The sequence below is a fragment of the Panthera tigris genome, chromosome A2 (genome assembly GCF_018350195.1).
Source record: "Panthera tigris isolate Pti1 chromosome A2, P.tigris_Pti1_mat1.1, whole genome shotgun sequence".
NCBI classification, from domain to species: Eukaryota; Metazoa; Chordata; class Mammalia; order Carnivora; family Felidae; genus Panthera; species Panthera tigris.
Genome location: NC_056661.1, coordinates 95,794,898 through 95,815,895, shown reverse-complemented (window position 1 = coordinate 95,815,895; position 20,998 = coordinate 95,794,898). Strand labels below are relative to the sequence as shown.

The window sequence follows — 20,998 nt, the reverse complement described above, 5'->3', positions numbered from 1 at the left end:
AATGTTTATTTTTGAGAGAGAGCGAGAGAGAGAGCACACGCGCGCGAGCGAGCATGAGCGGGGGAGGGGCAGAGAGAGAGGGAGACAGAATCTGAAGCAGCACAGAGCCCAATGCGGGGCTCAAACTCAACAAACCACGGCATCATGACCTGAGCCAAAGTCAGATGCTTAACCGACTGAGCTACCCAGGTGCCCTTCCTCCTTGAGGTTTTTTTAACTTATGTGAAGCAGGAACTGCCTCCAAAGACAGCTCTGATTTTATAAATCAAAAGTTTGTTTTTCTGCAAAAACCACTGCAATCTAAATTAAGAGCCCTTTGATTATGCCCAATATAAAAAATAAAAACTATTTTTTTAACCTTGCAGGAATCATTTAAAAACATATCAACTTGTCACATGACATCATAACCTACAGAAATATTTAATTTTTGTTTTTTGTTTTTTCTTAACCCTTAAAGGAAATACAGTATTTAAAAGCACAACATAGAAAAGCATACAATCTAAGAACAATTACCTTTTCACAGGTGCATCACCTGTCTGTTCATCCACATAATCTCGTTTTAGCTCCTCAGGAACATCACTGTCACTGTCATACTCCTGATAGGCACTTTTTTCTTGTTCATCAGATTCATACTGAAGAAAACACAGTATATTCAACAATGGGTATGAACAGCCAACCTTTCTTGGAATCTTTCAACACAACAAAAGTATCCAATTTTTAAGAAGTAGTTTATGGGGGCGCCTGGGTGGCGCAGTCGGTTAAGCATCCGACTTCAGCCAGGTCACAATCTCGCGGTCCGTGAGTTTGAGCCCCGCGTCAGGCTCTGGGCTGATGGCTCAGAGCCTGGAGCCTGCTTCCGATTCTGTGTCTCCCTCTCTCTCTGCCCCTACCCCGTTCATGCTCTGTCTCTCTCTGTCCCAAAAATAAAATAAAAAACGTTGAAAAAAAAAAAAATTAAAAAAAAAAAAAAAAAAAAAAAAAGAAGTAGTTTATGGAAGAAAGTTCTTAGTAATTCATTTTTAATTTTGCCATCAAGAACCATAGTAATCATTTCCATTTTCTCCATCATCCACCTTAACCAGCTCAAAAGAAAAAAAGGAAAATAAGATACAAACATTATACCTACAAAAGTTTCTAAATGTCTCCTAAAAAATCAAATCTCCACATAAAGAAAACAAACAAAAACAAGAATCCTGATAGCTCTCAGGAGAGGAAAAGAGTGTACATTTGACTAAAAACAAAAAATCTCATCTCTTCCTCCAAGTCATTTCATGATACTTCCATTTTGCTAATTCATTATAAAGAGGTTGAGTGTACAATTCTGGCACTCTGGAAGTGTTAATTCAGCGTAATAAACTCTTACAGCACACATGCTAATGTTCTAATTTATTATGAGGAGATTTAATTCCAAGGGTGGCTTAGAAAATTATGCTTAGTACCATGGGACTAATGAGAGCAAGGGCAAAAATGGTGGATTTCCTCTTGAGAGGAAGGGTGCCTATCTAACCTTTTCATCCAGTGCCAGCATGGGAGAGGACAGTGGAGTCCAGACTCAGGAAAGAAAGCAGTTGCAGCAATAGCATTATCGCTTAATATTTTAAGTTAGTATGATTAAATAATGGCTAACATTTCTTCAGTGTTAAGTGCTAAGTGTTTTCATGAATTTTCTCACTGAATCTTCAAAACAATTCTATGACAAAGTTTTATTCCCATATTCCAGTTGAGGAGACCAGTATAAAGACAACATGGAAAGAAATTGGTCCCCTAATTCAACACATTTTTTTGAAAGTCGAAAGCAGTGGGACAGGCCATAGTAAGATCTCGACCTTAACTCTCAAGAACTTATGTGGTACCTAGAAAGATTAGATCACATATTAATAACAGCAAACAAGAATTCTATAGGCATTCTTACCCACTTGTATACAATGTGATCGTGATGACATTCAGAAAGGTAATTCACACACACCAGGACATTCTGGTTATAACAACAGAGCTTCATGATTCCACAGTACAAGAGATCCTCATTTTTAAGGATTCTGTGTTTGCAAACTTCCCTACTTGCTAAACTTTATTTGTAACCCCAACATTCACGACACCTTCACTGTCAACCATGGATATGCATAGAGTATGCAGAAACTTTTGAGTTACCCAAAATGCACATTCCTAGCTGAAGGCAAACAAAGTAATGCTCTACCTTTTTGCCTCATCTATCTTACTTTCTTTTTTTTAGAAACTGTATTTATTTTATTTTAAAATTTATTAAAAAAAATTTTTAATGTTTATTTTTGAGACAGAGTGTGAGCGGGGGAGGGACAGAGAGAGAGGGAGACAGAATTCAAAGCAGGCTCCAGGCTCTGAGCTGTCAGCACAGAGCCAGACACAGGGCTCGAACTTATGAACCGCGAGATCATGAGCTGAGCCGAAGTCAGACACTCAACCGATTGAACCATCTAGGCGTCCCTTTAAGTTTACTTGAGAGAGAGAGAGAGAGAGAGAGAACACGAGCAGGGGAGAGGGACCAGAGGGAGAGGGAGAGAGAGAGAGAGAGAGAGAGAGAGAGAGAGAGAGAGAGAGAATTCTAAGCAGGCTCCATGCTCAGCATGGCGCCCAATGCGGGGCTCAATCCCATGACTCTGGGATCATGGCTTGAGACGAAATCAGGAGTCAGATGATCAACCGACTGAGCCACCCAGGCATCCCTTCATCTCTCTTACTTAAACAATGTCCATTTCACTGTCTATTTAGTGCCACATTTAAAAAATATCTGTGCTTTTTGCTGGTGATTTCACTGTTTAGAATGGCTCCTAAGTGTAGGACTAAAGTTTTGTCTAGTGCTCCTGAGCACAAGACTGTAGTATATCTTATAGTAAAAATACATGTGTTAGATAAGCTTCGTTCAGGCAGGAATTATAGTGCTGCTGGCTGTGAGTTCAACGTTAATAGACCAACACTTTATATTAACTTAGATGTCTTTAAGCAAAAACATACATAAAACAAGGTTATACATTGATCGGTTGATGAAAATGTGACCAAAGGCTCACAGGAACTGAATCCCGTATTTCACCTAGGAACAATGGTTCTGTATTTACTAATTCAGTGTTCAGAGGGACTTTATAGACCACAATTGACACGAATAATGAGAATCAAATGCTATGTGAGATTCAATTAACAAATCATCAGTACAGGTGGATATATTATTTCAAAATGTTGAAAAGACTTTTAATTCCTCTCAGTTTAGTCTGCTTTATAGAGGCAAAGTGTCACCCAGAATTACTAAATTACAAATGTAAGTACGGCTTCCTATGAAATAATTTCTACTTTATGATAGAACATAACAAATGGTATACTTTCATGGCAATGTTTTTTTAAATTATATCTTCACTAAACAAAAAATAAAAATGCCAAAACTAAAATACACACACAATTTCAACAGATTTTTGTCAAATCTGAACAGTTTCACTTCGGCTTCATTAAATCTAAAATAAAAATCATACAGGGTCCGTCTGGAAGTGACGAAGATGAGAAGAACCCATCCAAATTAAAAACTGTATAAACACAGGTAACTGTGAAGTAAGCATTCCCTCACTGTAAATATAGGGAAACGGAGGATCACAAAGTTAAAATAAGTTGCCAAGGAACACACATCTAATAAATAATAAAGGTGATATTCATTCCAACTGCCTTCAAATCCTTTCCATTAACTCACACAAACTCTGGTTTATATTATGTTTTTTGAGCTGTTCAAAGTGTTAAAACATTGTACTTCTAAACATCCCGGCCAGGTAACCAAGCAAGACATTACTCTCTCAAATAAAGGAACATGGACAAAATGATTCAGGTGCCCAAGAGAGAGGATGAGAAGTAAGTGCAGATGATCTATTCCCTCATCCATCTATCCAACAAATCACATAAATATGCAGTGAAGAAACTACCCCTACCTGATTCAGTAATCTAGTAAGAACATACAGAAATCTGCCTGGGTGGCGCAGTCGGTTAAGCGTCCGACTTCAGCCAGGTCACGATCTCGCGGTCCGTGAGTTCGAGCCCCGCGTCAGGCTCTGGGCTGATGGCTCGGAGCCTGGAGCCTGTTTCTGATTCTGTGTTTCCCTCTCTCTGCCCCTCCCCCGTTCATGCTCTCTCTCTGTCCCAAAAATAAATTAAAAACGTTGAAAAAAAAAATTTAAAAAAAGAACATACAGAAATCTAATAAGAGCACAAAATAAACATAAAGGCAAAATGTATTCTTCAAAAGGACATTTTCAACAGAGCATACTATAAAGCCATTACTGTACAAGTGTTATCACAGGTATATAAGCATATAGGTAGGAAGATGGGTGGTGAATGGATAAATGGGTCTAGCCAATCACCTTGCTCCTTGGGTAGAGAACACTTTTCAATAAGAAAATCTCACTTACATTCCACAATAGGTTTTAAAAACACTACATACCCCATTAGAAGCCAGGACATCTTCTGTTTCTTCATCTTTATGGTTGGCCTGAATTTCAAATGGATTCCCATCACTACAGTACTGCTCAAACAAGGTCACTGTTTTTGAAGAAGTTGAGGCTGGCTGCTTACTAGGTGAAACTGATGGGGAACGAGACTGTTCCATGAATTTAAATTCCTAGACATTAAAAAAAATGAGTCAGATATCTTTTAGCAACAACAATAAAATTCAAGTACATAATATATTCCATCAATGTACATGCAGAGTTAGAGAAAAAAAAAATTAAACCTGATTCTTCAGGTTATTCACTTTTAAATCTTCAAAGTTGTCTGAAAACACAAACTTGAAAATATATGCTCAAAGTTTTCCCTAAAGACAACTCAGGTGCTGATATCACTTTAAGAAGCATTACCTAAATCAAGCTACTTTTGGCTTACTTTATGGAACTGCACAGAAAGTTTTTGAAAACAACTTGAATTTGAATAATTCTAAAAAATTTCACATAGCACCAAAGACCTAGCAGAATATGGTTTTAATCAATAAAAAGGCCACAATAAAAATTGTTAGGTCAGACACCTTGTATACTTATATGTTTACACCATTTGAGATATTCTACAAAAATACATCAAAATCTTTCTTTGTTATATTGCACTGAAGAACTTAAAAACTTTCATTCTATAAACTTGCATTTATTTTTCTTCATATATCTAGAAGCAGATAACACAAACACACATACTGAGGTCAAATGATAACATCTTTTAGACCTAAAGCTTGCCATTAATCAATTATATTCCATTAACTTCTTACATATGTTGGGAATGTCACCTGGCTTCTCTGTGCCTCAATTTCCTCACCTATAAAATGAGAGAGTCAATCTACAGTAAGAGAACCACAATGCTAATGCTAAAGAGTTGTAGCACCCAGCACAAATCATGCATTTCCCATAAGAGGAAACTGAGGTAGTCCAGAGGGATTCAGTGCTGAGTTCAAGATCACATTGCTTATTAGTGGAAAAGATGGAATAATCTTCAAAGTTTATTTGAATTCCAAATCTCTTGATTTGATGATTTTTCACAAAAATTTGGTAATTTTGCAATTTGGTAATGTTTTTAATATTTTTAATATTAATACTAAATTTCACATTTTTCATATTCAAAGATAATATTCTTAAAAATTACATAGGCTTGTTAAATTTCAAATGATGTGTTTATTTTCTTTTTAAATTGCAACTACACATTAAATCAAATTCATAATAATGCTTAAAAACAATGCCATTATTTTTATCATTCTAAACAAGGGAAGACGCTAAATTAATGAGATGATTTTTTAAACCAAATCTATAGTACATGTGTCAAGTGAACACGATCTCATTTGTGAATAGTTTTTAAAGTAACTACTTTTTAAAATAGTTGTTAGAACCCTTAACATGAGCTCTACTCTCTCTCTCTTTTTTTAAAGATTTTAAGTATTAATCTCCACACCCAACATGGGATTTGAACCCACAACCCTGAAATCAAGAGTTGCATACTTCACCAACTGAGCCAGCCAGACACCCCTAGAACTACTGTCTTAAGAAAACTTTAAGTGCATAATAACAGTACTTTTAACCAAAGGCAAAATCTTGTACAGTAGATCTGTATCCACCTTGCAAAACTGAAAACTCAAGGTGACTACTTTAAAGGAGATAATGTTCAATTGGATAGAAATATTTCAAATGTATCTTGTAAAAAAATTGTTTTATATTTACACCAAGTACATGTGCTCATATACACAAACATAATTTGATAGTTAAACACAAATTCAAACAAAATTATTTAAATAGGGATTCTAAAATCAATGCTAGAATTCTAAATAATGTTAAGGAATCATATTAAGATTTCTAAAATAATGTTAAAATCAATGTTAATTTTGCTGTCTTTCAAGCATTTATTAATCAACACATTTCACTGTATTTAATATTTCCACACTAGGAAGGCAATATGATAGAACTGAATAAGAAGTTAGCTCTTAAAAAACCATAAAGACTATCCTTACATAAAACTTCTAATCATGTATTCTTTACATTTATCCAGAATACAAAAGTTGCTTCTAGAATGCCATTCCTTCCAAGGGCAAAAGCTAAACATACTGGATCTTTAATGCAGGGATCTAAGTTTATATATTGTGTTTTGACATTTGGTATTTGTAGATCATCATCTATCACACAAGGAGTATTTATCTACAAGTGTGTTTCAACCAAGGCTTAGAAAACAACTCAATTAATATTTTCATAGATCATATATTCTATAAAGATGCAAGGAATAAATTAACTAATAAAAATTAAGAGTATTTTTTATAAGTACCTCTTTTATTTCTGAGGAATTGTCTCACTACACGGCACATTTACGAGTTGCAACATAAATTAGGAATCTATTAGTCCCTTTAAGAAACGACAAACAAGGATGCTTGGGTGGGTCAGTAGGTTGAGCATCCAACTCTTGATTTTGGCTCAGGTCATGATCCCAGCATCATGAGATCGAGCCCCATGTCAGTCTCTGCACTGGTGGAGCCTGTTTGGGATTCTCTCTCCCTCCCTCTTTCTCTCTTTCTCTTTAATCCTCTCCCCCACCTGCATACTCTCTGAGCTCTCTGTCTAAAATAAAATTTTAAAATTAAAAAAAAAAAGAAATTACAAATATCCTGTAAATATAAGCTTTGTCATTAAAGACCATCAAAATACAGCTGATTAATTTTCTACAAAATTTAAATAAATCATTATTAGATCTTCTTCTGAAATCAAAAGAAAAAGATTAGGCAAAAGAGCTTTCCTGAAGTGCATAAACAGAATTTGTAAAAAGAGACAGATTTTGACATCTATAAAAGGATCACTCTTACAAAAGAGGTTTGCTATTAATCACTATTAAGGAAGGAAGGAAGACACTATTCTTTAATGATTTTATGAATGATTTTTTAATATCTGGGTTTTTTTAAAAAGATGACTAAATAAAAGACAGATTTATTTGTTCCTAAGAAACACTTACGTGAAGTTGCAAAATGCTGAAATTTGACTTAACGGGACAAAGCTCCCAGGTCTCATTCTCTAGAAACATCCTCAATTCATCAAGCCGTGTCCTTAAAAAAAGAAAACACTCCAAAAAGTTAGGAGAAAAGTAAACTGCACACCAGATTTAAGAAAATAAAATTTGATTATAGAATTATCATCATAATCACAATCAACTTTGAGAATCCATTCAAATCAACACAGCAAACACAAACATTTACTTTTACTTGTTACTATCTTATCGTTAAGAGAAAAAATTCTCAAATATTTACTAAACTCACAATATCTTTATTACAAAAATAATGTACAGGAAATGATATTTTAATTAAGGGATTAAACTAAAAGCTACTCACCAATTCACATACTTAAACTATCCCTAGCTAATTATATATCAATGCCAAAAAACAGAGAAATAACTTACAGTTTATGAGATCATTAACACTAATAAATGCTTTATGCTAAACAGCAAAGATCTTAATCATACTTACTAAGCCACAAGATCAAGATGATTATCAGTCTCCAAATATATTTAGCTCAGTCCCTATCTCTACACAGCATTTACAAATTAAATTAGCAAATATGGTACTTATATGGCCAGCACTGCACTAATCATTTACATCATATTGATCTCTTCTTACTTTTTTAATGCTATTGCGGTTTACTATCGTGGATCATATATATATATATATATATATATATACATATATACATATATATATATATATATCATACATTATATAGGCAGTTCCAGAAGAATAACTACTTCTTTCCAGTTGACCCAGCTAACAAAAGGGCCAGTGCCCGCCCCTACTTTTCCCTTCTTGTAACAGCTTCATTGTTATTACTAAACTGCCAAAACCAAAATCTAGATTTTTAAAAAAAATCCACAGGTTCTAAAGTAAAGAGACAATAAATAGGTAAATCTATAAACAGCAAAAACTGCTCCAAATATTAGAATTAACAGAGGGGGACTTTAAGATAACTATTATAATTAAGTTAAATAAAATAGAGAAAAAGAAGTACAAAATGGGTAGAAAAGAGAATTTCAAAGAATTGCAGTAATAAAAACAAAAAGAGAATCCGACATTCTGTAACTGAAAAATATAATCACCTTGAGTTAAAAATTGGTTAAGTAAACAGAAGACAGACAGATTGACAGAAACTATCCAAACTGAAGCATGAATTGAAAACATAGAAGAAGCAACAGAAAAGATCATAAAAGATAGATGAGTCACAGTCAAAACATCTAGTATGCATGCAACTGAATTGAGAGGACAGAGAAATGAACAGAAGCAGTATTTAAGGAGGTAATGGCTGAGAATATTCCAAAAGTGATTGTGCCCGAACCACACACCATATACAAAAATGAACTAAAATGGACCATAGACCTAATGTAAGAACTCAGAACTATAAAAGTTTACAACTCTTACAATTCAACAATAAAAAGACAAATAACCCAACTGACAAATGGGCAAAGGTTTTGATCAGACATTTCTGCAAAGATTTACAAATGACCAATAAGCATATAAAAAAATGTTGAATATCATCAGTCATTAGGGAAATGGAATCAAAAGCATGAGACACCACACCACTGAGACAGCTATACTCAGAGATCGACAATAACAGGTATTAATAAGGATCTGTAGAAATGAGAGCTCTTATACAGTGCTGATGGGAATTTAAAATGGGGCAGCCACTTTGGGAAACAGTTTGGGGGTTCTTCAAAACATTAAGCGTGGAGTTACCACTTAACCTGGGAATTCCACTCTGTATTGGTTTCTGGTGCTGCTGTAACAAACCACCAGAACCTGAGTGGCTTAAAGCAACAGAAATTTATTCTCTAACAGCTCTGGAGGCCAGAGTCTGAAACAGTATTCACCAGGTTGCAATCAAGGTGTCAGCAGGGCTATACTCTCTGCAGAAGCTCCAAACATCATCTACAAATGTGTTCCTTGCTTCTTTCAGCTTATGGTGGTTATCACCATTCTATGGTTTGTAGCCTCAGCGTTCCAATCTCTGCCAATCTTCATATTACTTTCTCTGTGTGTGTCTTTTCCTCTATGTTTGTGTCAAAGCATGAAAAAACTCAACGTGCCAATACTGGCTTTTAAGATGGGAATGGTCATGTGCAAGGATGGGTGAGCAGCTTCTAAAAGCTGAGGATGTTCCCTTGCTGACAGCCACCAAGAAAATACGGATCTCAATCCTAAAACCATAAGAAACTGAATTCTGCCAACATCCTGAATGTGCTCAGATGTGTATTCTTCCTCAAAGCCTTTTGATTAGAGCCCGGCCCTGCTTACACCTTGATTTTGGCTCTGTGAGACCTTAAAGTTGAGCACCAAGCTGATCCAGACGTCAAACCTCAGAACTGTGGCGCAATAAATGGATGTTGTTTTAAGCTGTTAAGCTCACAGCAATTTATTACCTAATAATATAAAACTATTACAGTGATAAAAGGTACCAACTCAGACAAAAGCAGCTTTAGTAAACCCTCCTGCATAAGGAATATACAAAAAATAAGACAGGAAGTAAAAGTATACAATAAAAACATAGAAAGACACTAGAAGGGTAAGACAAAGTAAATGCAGTTAGAAAGTTGGTTCTTACATTACTCTGGAAGTATACTAACCTAAGATCAACTATAACAGAACAGGAGTGCACAGTGAAATGACAGTGACCACTATAAGAATCCATTTTTAAGAAGCTAACTGAAGGAAAAAAAAAACAGTATAAAAGTAAAAAATATGCATGATCAATCCAAAAGAAAGGAGGACAATTAATAAATGAAAAAAGAATAACACTTTTAGAAATAAAACAATATGATGGATTTAAACTCAACTATGCCAATGAATACATTAAATGGAAATAGGAAAAACAGTTCAAACAAAATACAAAACTCATGAGACTGTATTTAAAAACAACAGCAACATTGGGGGTGCCTGGGTGGCTCAGTCAATTAAGCGTCTGACTTCAGCTCAGGTCATGATCTCAAGATTCATGAGTTCAAGCCCCATGTCGGGCTCCGTGTTGACAGCTCAGAGCTTGGAGCCTGCTTCAGAATCTGTGTCTCCCGCTCTCTCTCTGCCCCTCCCCTGCTTGCTCTCTCTCTCTCTCTCTCTCAAAAATAAATAAACATTAAAAAAAATAATAAAACAACAACACAACAAAACAAACTACATGCTATTTACATGAGATACACTTTAAATATAAGGCCATAATTAGACTGAAAGTAAAAATTACACAGAAACATGATTTCTTAAAATTATGAAATAAGGTGGAATTTTTTTATCAAAATTTTTTCTTCACCTACTGTGATGATCTTTATGGTATTTTTCCTATATCCTGTTAGTTAGTAAATTAAATTAATTTTAAATATTTAGTCAACCTTATTCTCCCTCTTAAACATTATCTGTTTGTGATGTTATTATCCTTTTTAGGTATCACTGAATGCAATTTGCTAATATTTGTTTAGAAGTTTTACATCTATATTTTTAGGAGATACTAGCCTATAATTTTTCTTTTTGTAATGTCCTTGTTACGTTTTGGTACCAGTGCTATGATGACCTCATAAACTACATTATGAAGCATTCCCTTTTCCTCTATTCTCTGAAGGAGTGGTGTTGATTTTTCCTCCTTAAGTTGGGTAGAATTTACCAGGAAAGGCAGCAGGCCTAGAGATGGAAATGTTTTATTTTTTTTTTTTAACGTTTATTTATTTTTGAGACAGAGAGAGACAGAGTGTGAACAGGGGAGGGGCAGAGAGAGAGGGAGACACAGAATCTGAAACAGGCTCCAGGCTCTGAGCTGTCAGCACAGAGCCTGACGCGGGGCTCGAGCTCACAGACCGTGAGATCATGACCTGAGCCGAAGTCGGACGCTTAACCGACTGAGCCACCCAGGTGCCCCGAGATGGAAATGTTTTAAAGTGCATATTCAACTTCTTTAAAATACATATGTCTATTCAGATTTTCTGTATTTCATTTTGTTACCTTATTAAATTTCGTTTTATAAGAAACTTGCTTTTTTCATCTACATTGTCAATTTCATTAGCAGAAGGCTGTTCCTATCATTTTATTACATATCTATATTACTAAACATTTACTGTATTCTTTTTTTAATTGAAGTATAGTTGACACCCTATTATATTTTTAATGTCTAGGATCTATAAATACCCTCTTTTTAAATGCTGATATTGAAAATTTGTTTTCTTTTTTTTTGGCTCAGTCTTGCTAGTAGTTTTATAGAATTTTACTATACATTTGCTTTCCATTTCAGTGATTTCTGCTCTTATCATTTTTCTCCCTCTGTTTCTTCTTGTTTAATTTGCTGTCATCTTTGTAAGTTTTTGAAAGTGAAGTTAAGTGTACTGATTTTCAAACTTTCTCCTTTTCCAAAAACATGAACTTAAAGCTAGAAACTCTCCACCCTCTGCTTTAGGTGAATCCCACAATTTTGATGTCATGGTTTCATTATTATTCATTTAAAAAGATTTTCTAACTTCCAATATGATTCTTCTTTGACCACTAAAAATAGGTTGCTTAATTTCCAAAAACTGGTAGGTTTTTCTTGTTACCTCTCTGTTACTTATTTCTAGTTTAATTTCACTGTGGTCAGAGAATATAATCTCTATAATTTCAATCCTTTGACATTTTTTAAGTACTTGCTTTATGGCACAACAGATGATCAATTTTGATAAACTTCCTGTGTGCTCTTGAAAAAAATACATATTCTGTAATTGTGTGTGTCTCTCTCTCACACACAAACACAAATGAGGCGAATGTTGGTCAAACACATATCCTTAGTGATTTCTTGTCTGCTTTCATTATCAATCATGAAAAGTGGTATATAAAAAAATTCTATCATTATAGAATTGTCTATTTCTCCTTTTAGTCTGAATATTTTGCTTTATATGTTTAAGAGTTATGTCAGTAGGGGCATACAAATTTAGAATTATTGTTCTTCCTAATGAGTAACCCCTTATTATTATGAAGTATTCTCTTTATTTTTAGCAATACTTCTTGACTTAAAGTCTACTTTGTCTCTTAGGAATTTCTTTAATCTAATACAAAGTATCTACAACCGACTACCACAAATATCATACTTAACAACAAAGCACTGCACAATTAAGACACCCCCCCACACACACTTGTCATGACTTGTATTCAAAACTGTGCCAGAGGTCTTAACCAGTACAAAGATCAGAAAGGAATACATAAAACCATCATTATTCACAAATGACATAACTGTATACACAGAAAATTCAAAAGAATCTCCAACTATTAGATTTAATAAAATGCTAATTTAACCACCAGATCACAGGAATTTCAGGTCAACATACTAAGTCAATTTATATATGTATATGTGTGTGTGTGTATACATATATGTATATATATATATATATATAAGTATGCATATGTGCAAGAAACAACTGGAAACTTTAAATACAAATCAAAACTCAAAACAGCATAAAAAAGACTTTAGAGAATGTTCAAAAACAGGCATGACTAATCAACAGTGATAGAAGTCAGAACAGTGGTTACCTCTAAGGATGGTTTTGACTGGAAAATTGTGTATCTTAATCTGGGTAGTTTATGTGGTATACACATATGTAAAAATTTATGGATTTGTCCATTAAGATGTATGTACACTTTAATATTACACTTTAATATTTTTTTTCAAAAGATAAAACCTTAATAATCCTCTCACTCCACTCCCTAAATTGCCTGCAATAAAGGCAGGCTTATTTTAAAAATATGGCCACCAACGGCCTTAGGAAATGTCAATCCAATTGTGAAGGGTCGCAAGGTCATGACTAGGAGACAGCAGAGAGAGGGTCCTTTATTTCCAAATCTTATTCTTTTCATTGCACTATAGTTGAAAAATCTACTAATTTTGTGACTATAAATGATAAATTGGTTAATATTGTCCAAATTGATTCATTAGAGCCACAGAAAACTTCCTTTATACCTTTTTGCCCAAGAACATTTTACACAAATTGGAAGATTTGCATTTTACTTCTTTCTTCTATTTTACTCTACTAATACACACAAAGAATAGCAGTTATGATGAAAAAGCAGTGTGTATACAAACTACAAACTGCAATCAGATGCTGAATTACAGATATGACTGCAGACACATTACTTGAAGAGCAATCCTAGTTATTACTATTTAAGCAGTTCAGGTGCCTTCTGTGTCTTTTAGAAATAAGATACAAGTAGGATACAAAGAAGCTTCTGTGGCATACAAAAGAACAGGTACAATTAAAACGAAATTTGAAAGATTGTAAAGGGCAAATATAGTAAAGAAGAACAATGACCAATCTGAGAAGCATCTCAAATGTACTGACCTCTGAATTAAAGGAAAAAAAATCCATGAATTAGAACTGTGTGATACCCCGATCTTTTATTTAACTTGATAAAAGACTTGATGCAATATAAGGCAGATTCCAAAAACGAATGATAAAAACAAAGACTTCAAAGAAGGTAAAGATGCCAGTACAAGCCCATCATATTTGTAAGAGAAGGAAGTTGATGCTCAGAGAAGAAAACCAAATTACTGAGGAGGTGAAGTTACTGAGTAGCACAATAGAGGCAGGAACCCAAGGCCACTGATAACACCACACTGCCCCCAAATACTTTACCAGCGGGAAGAAAACTGGAAGTCAATAACAATAGTATAAAGGAGGAGTTTATACTCCTCCTCTTAACAATAGTATAAGTGGAGTTTAATAGTGGTCCACCCACTATTACTGTGTTCTGTTGCAGAGGGAGTTAATCTGACATCAGATATACACCATGAAGATTCTGTTCCCAATTTAACTCGAAAATTTAAGCCCTACTGCATAGAGATGCAAATGTTTTTATTTTTATGTAATCTAATTTACAGTAGATTATTTTAAATGCTAAAAATAATTTATTGGTACCATTATAATCAAATTCAAGAACGTCTGTTTTCTGAAAAATATTTTTCCTATTTTCCCCAGAAATACAGTGAAGAGAGTTGCAACAATATCTCCTATCCCACACACATTCTCTCCTGCGACATGACTTTACCAGTATCCCATCAAATTTCTCTCCTCTTGAATCTGGGCCAACCTCATGACAGGCTTGTATTCCAAGGAATGTGGTAAAAGGACTGCACGACTTTTTTTGTTTGTTTGTTTGTTTGTTTGTTTGTTTGTTTTGAGGGCAGGGAGGGAGGGGCAGAGAGAGAGAATCTTAAGCAGGCTCCATGCTTCGCACAGAGCCCAACACAGGGCTTAACTTCACAGCCACTAGATCATGGCCTGAGCCAGTATCAAGAGTCAAACGCTTAACCAACTGAGCCATCCAGGACTACATGGCTTCTAAACATACATCAGAAAAGGCCATGAAGCGTCTACCTGTGTCTTTTGGAAAATTAGTGTTGTTGGAAGCCAGCTGCCATATAAGAAGCCCAACCATTCTGAGAACACCATACTGGAAAAGCTACATGCAGGCACTCTGGCTAACAAACCCAACTTTGTACATCCTCCGAGCCACCTCCACCAAGGTACAAGCAAAGGTACCATGGATCCTCCAGTTAAATCACTTGGTCCAGGTAGAAAACAAAGAGAAGTACTGTATATGGATAATAAACTTGGTCCTAGAAACACACATCTTAAAGATACTTTAAAAGTAAATCTTTCTTGGGGAGTCTGGATGGCTCAGTCAGTTAGGCATCTGACTGTTGATTTCACCTCAGGTCATGATCTCATGGTTCTGAGATCAAGCCCCACATTGGGCTCCAGGCTGGGTGTGAAGCCTGCTTACTATTCTCTGTCTCCTTCTGCCCTACATGCACGCACGTATGCTCTCTCTCTCTCTCTCTGTCAAAAATAAAAAATAAATAAAACTTTCTTACTCAGGCAATGGGAGAGTTTTTCTCCCTAAAAGGATAGGTGACCACTCCCCTCTTTTAACACCAGTTGCTGGACCTTTAGGATCCTTGAAAATATTTTATAAGATTTGATTATTAGAGTAATTAAAAATTAAAATGCACTTGTTTTAAATAGAATGTTTTGACAATTACATATTCTACATAATTTTTTTGTCATTACTATTTAAATCCGAGAATTTGTGCTTTGGGAATTCTGCAGCATCTGGCAGAAGGATTGCTTTGGATGTATACAAACTTGGTACATGAACATAAAGGAATTTGGGGGAATAAAACCTATATTTTTGTAAGGTAAGAATTCATATTGATATAGACTGTGCTCCCTCATAGTCTCATATAATTTTGCCCTAGAAAAAGATAATTGCATACAGTCTTTTATACAACTATCACAAGCCAACATGAGCACACTTTATAAATAGAAGATGTTCCACCCAAAGAGTAAAATGCTTCTATTTTCATCTTTTTATTATGCCTACATTTTCAAACCAATAGTCTAAGTAGACTCTAAGTCTGAATAATTTGGTCCAAGAATTTCTTCATTCTCAAAAGCTCTATTTGGTAGTAGAAAACCATGAAACAAATTGTGAGCATATTTTAACATTTTTATTAACAAAATTAAAACCCACTTGATCTGTATTTCACCATGCTTCATACTGCTTTTCAATATTTATGTAGTATAATTTGATTTGGTGACTAAGACATTAAATTGGCATTTAATAGATTTAGATTCATCACTAGCTAACGCAATGACTTCTGTCAATTCAGTATTATCATACATTGGCATCATTTCTAAACCACCTGTAAAGTTTATCTTGCTTTATAAAGAAAAAGATACACTTCAGAACACATTAATGGTTGGCACTAATTTTACCAAATGATTTTTATTGTAATTTTCTAAATGGCAGCTGTTGAAGAGATAATGACTATAGCCAGTATATAAGCTAGACTTCTTTAGAAACTGGGAGTAGAGAAAAATCTTTAAAAGAAAGTTAAATGTTTACTTTTTAACGTATTCCAACAGCCTAACATACAATGCAGCAAGAAAAAAAGGACAAGATCTGCTGGCAACACTTATGGAGACCTTTTCGACTAGCCACCTCATTTTGCAGTTGATAGAACCAATATCCCAGAGAAGTTAAATGATTTATCCAATGTCAGGGAGCTGGCAAGCAGCAAAAGTGGGATAAGAACCCAAGTCTATCTCCCAGTCCAGCTCTCTTTCTAAAAATACAGTATAGGGGCTCCTGGGGGGCTCTGTCGGTTAAGCATCCGACTTTGACCCAGGTCACAATCTCACAGTTCATGGGTTCCAGCCCCGCATCTGGCTCTGTGCTGACAGCTCAGAGCCTGCAGCCTGCTTCAGATTCTGTGTCTCCCTCTCTCTCTGCCCCTCCCCCGCTCACACTCTTGTCTGTCTCTCTCAAAAATAAATAAAATGTTAGGGGCGTCTGGGTGGCTCAGTCGGTTAAGCGTCCGACTTTGGCTCAGGTCATGATCTCACGGTTCGTGAGTTCAAGCCCCGTGTCGGGCTCTGTGCTGACAGCTCAGAGCTTGGAGCCTGTTTCAGATTCTGTGTCTCCCTCTCTCTCTCTCTCTCTCTCTCTCTGACCCTCCCCCGTTCATGCTCTGTCTCTCTCTGTCTCAAAACTAAACGTTAAAAAAAAAAAAATTAAATAAATAAATAAATAAAACATTAAAAAAAAATTTTTTTTTAAATACAGTACAGCCTGTTCAATGGGAAACAAATTTCATAAACACTTCTAAGAGAAGTCCATTAAAACTTTGAGTGTTGTGGAAACATTTAACAATTCATTTCTACAATCTCTAATTTCATCAAGGTGAACTTTGGTGAGGAAACTCCATCATGGTCATAGTCTAGAAATGCCCGTGCCTGGCTGCCATAGATGACAGACACCTTTTGACAACAAGTGAAGTAAAAAGCAGAAGAGAGATAATTAAATAAGTGTTTTTGCATTGCACAAATCTTGCAGTCACTAGAAACACCAAAATGTCTCCCAGCTGTCTTACTGAATAAAAGTAATCTTTGAAAATGCATATGTGGCATGCTTTCATTCTGACAGGTAAGTGAGGCTTCTGGTTCCTTCATAGTTCCTTATCCTTTCCCACCTCTGATTTAAAAACTAATTATTTTAGGGGCGCCTGGGTGGCTCAGTCGGCTAAGCGTCCGACTTCAGCTCAGGTCATGATCTCGCAGTTCGTGGGTTCGAGCCCTGTGTCGGGCTCTGTACTGACAGCTCAGAGCCTGGAGCCTGTTTCAGATTCTATGTCTCCCTCTCTCTCTGACCCACCCTGTTCATGCTCTATCTCTGTCTCAAAAATAAATAAACGTTAAAAAAAAAATTAAAAAAAATAAAAATAAAATAAAAACTAATTATTTTGGAGCACCTGGGTGGTTCAGTTGGTTAAACATCCAAGTCTTGATCTTAGCTCAGGTCTTGATCTCAGGGTTCTGAGTTCAAGCCCCATGTCAGGCTCCATAAAGTAAAATAAAAACTGCTCCTTTTGTACAGCAATGCATACAAGTCAGGCCGTCTGTTTCAACATGGCTTAAGTTTTAACAGGAAAAAAAAATTATAAATAAACAAAGGCAGTGTTAGTGTTTCATGCTGTCCCCTTTCCACTGTTTTCCTGAGATATGATCAATTAAAAAAATTTTTTTTTAATTTTCCAAACATTCTCTTCAATTCAATTATAAAATTCAAAGGCTCTACTTTTGTACTGGATCAATCTAAATCCCTTTCAAAACATATTTAATAGTTCACAATTAACACAGAACACTTGTACTTAAATATATTTAATAATAAATTAGTTAACAGTTTGATGTCCAATAATCTCTCTTCTGATATGACATCAATGACTGTAACCATGTATTGACCCTGAACAAGGAGAAAAAGCAGAATTTAAAATCCTCACCAACCCTGGCATCAAATAACAACCAAAAAAATCAAACCTTGGGGCACCTGGGTGGCTCAGTCGGTTGAGCATCCGACTTCAGCTCAGGTCATGATCTCGCGGTTTGTGGGTTCGAGCCCTGCATTGGGCTCTGTGCTGACAGCTCAGAGCCTGGAGCCTGCTTCAGATTCTGTGTCTCCCTCTCCCCTTGCCCCTCCCCCGCTTGTGCTCTGTCTCTCTGTCTCTCAAAAACGAATAAATGTAAAAACAAAATTTTTTAAAAAGTCAAAATTTTAAAAAGTAAAAATGTACAATAAAATTAAGATACAATTCAAATGATAAATTGTATATAAGGGATACAGTACATATAGTACAGGGCTCACCTTGTATCAGGAAAGGGCTAACAGCTCTCTCGATTTAGTGCTGCTTTAATTATCCAATCACATTGCTAATTAAACATTCTTTCCTACCTTCCTCCATTCCCAAAACCATTCCTAATCACCCTTTCTAAAGTCAGTGATGACTGTTTTCGAATGTAATACATAATCTTGACTTTGTGGCTTGATCCTAAATATCATGTCCTGTTCTTTAGAAGCCTTCTTACTCCTAAAAGGCAGATGCATTTAAGTAACCCCTCAATGAGCGCTGCCTCCACCGATCTAACTTTCTTACCAGCTCACACCACATATGGAGGTATAGAATAGTGGCCAAATTGTTTTGGTGAACTCTGACATAATAATAATCTTTCACCCAAAGAGAAACTGGTTCAATATTTAGTTCAACATTTTGAGCCCCTCAAAACAATCTATTAAATTTATAATAAATAAGTAATGAGGGTATTTTATGGGATTTTGGAGGGAAAAAAGTCCTTAACCATCTTAAAAAGACTTCAAAGAACAAATTCTTCCAAATTCAAAAGTAATTGTTTTAAACCAATTAATGCTATAAGGTTTAAACATGAGACAAAGTATTCTCATTATGTACATAAGTCTATTCACATTTTATTAGAGTTCCTACCTATGGTAGTTCTTAAAATAATTGACGCTTTGTTTTCTGATGGACTCTTGCAAAACTTCAGATTTGCTACCACAAAATTCTTCTCCAACTTGCATCAACCTAGTTGGATAAAAAAATTCATATTAATTTCAGTAACATCCTTATAGAACAAAAGTAGTGTAGGTCATCTTTCTTCAAAGATAACAAACCAAAAAAATGGATGTTTGAAGAAATTCTAAACATCACAAATTCATTATGGTTTACAGACATCTGAAGGACAGAAACCCAGCAGAAATTAGATTATGAATGTTCAATTGTCTTCATTTCCATGAAGAAGTTACACCTGATAACTCACTGATTCATGATTTCTTTGATTACCATGGTTGAATGAAACAAACTAAAGAATTAAAACAAGATCTCAAACAGTACCTGCTGATTATATCCAAAACAAAGATGAAATCATCATATTTAAATATAGACAAATCCGTTCCAAGCAAGTAGGTTTTTACTTTTAGTTGAACATCCTGTAAAACAAAACAAAAAAATATTTCAGGTAAATCCAAAATATAGAAAATAAGTTCCCAGAACCATTTATTCTACAGTTACAAATTAAAATGAGACAGGAATATATTATTAAGAATATATATTTAGGACAATAACCAATATCCTTACAGTGGTATCATAGAGACAATTCCACAAACATCAGTATAAAAATAGTAATGGCCACAATCATCACTATTAATACATACACACACATGTAAGATAAGAATTATACCCAAGTGTTGGCTATGAAGATAAAAATCACCACTTATGTGTAGCTTGGTAGGCTAGAAACCCCAAAATAACCAATTAAAAAATAATTAGAATTAATAAGATAACTATTTCAAGTGATTATGTAGAATACATAAAAATTAAGTTTTCATGTATTTCTGCTGTAGCACCTTAAAATGAAGAGATTCCATTTATTTATTTATTTTTAATTTTTTTTAACATTATTTATTTTTGAGACAGAGAGAGACAGAGCATGAACGGGGGAGGGTCAGAGAGAGGGAGACACAGAATCTGAAACAAGCTCCAGGCTCTGAGCTGTCAGCACAAAGCCCGATGCGGGGCTTAAACTCACGGACCGCGAGATCATGACCTGAGATGAAGTCGGCCGCTTAACTGACTGAGCTACCCAGGCGCCCCGAAGAGATTCTATTTAAAATAAATGTTAAAAGTGTAATATACTTAGGAAAAATTTTAAAAGGCAATATCAGACCTATAAGAAAGAACTAAGAACCCTAATAGGATACAAAAGAAATTTCAATAAAATGAGAGTCAAGGGACTGAATGAGTGACTAAATAGTGCAAGTCAACTTTTCCAAATTAATGCAGTGGTTCAATGAAATTCTAACCAAATCACAAAAAACTTTTCCTTTGAACAATCACTCTAAAATTCACCAGAAATAAGAAGCAGGCAATAACCTCTTTTTTAAAAATAAAGCTTTGAAAAGACAGCTTAAAAGGTATAAGTGAATGGGGTGACTGGGTGGCTCAGTCGGTTAAGCATCCGACTTCAGCTCAGGTCATGATCTCACTGCTCATAAGTTCAAGCCCTGCATCAGGTTCTGTGCTGACAGCTCAGAGCCTGGAGCCTGCTTCAGATACTGTGTCTTCCCCTCTCTCTGTCCCTCCATGTTCAT

General features: G+C 35.2%; 1 protein-coding gene across 1 annotated transcript in view; it reads right to left on the bottom strand.

Moving 5' to 3' along the window:
* VPS50 (VPS50 subunit of EARP/GARPII complex) overlaps positions 1-20,998 on the bottom strand; it is a 132,828-nt gene that overhangs the window by 39,614 nt on the left and 72,216 nt on the right. The window contains exons 15-19 of the mRNA XM_007076702.3: positions 19,743-19,837; positions 19,335-19,433; positions 7,468-7,558; positions 4,448-4,624; positions 514-632 (exon numbers count right to left, since the gene is read on the bottom strand). Of these exons, the coding sequence (XP_007076764.1) occupies positions 514-632; positions 4,448-4,624; positions 7,468-7,558; positions 19,335-19,433; positions 19,743-19,837 (581 nt within the window). The remainder of the gene's footprint in view (positions 1-513; positions 633-4,447; positions 4,625-7,467; positions 7,559-19,334; positions 19,434-19,742; positions 19,838-20,998) is intronic.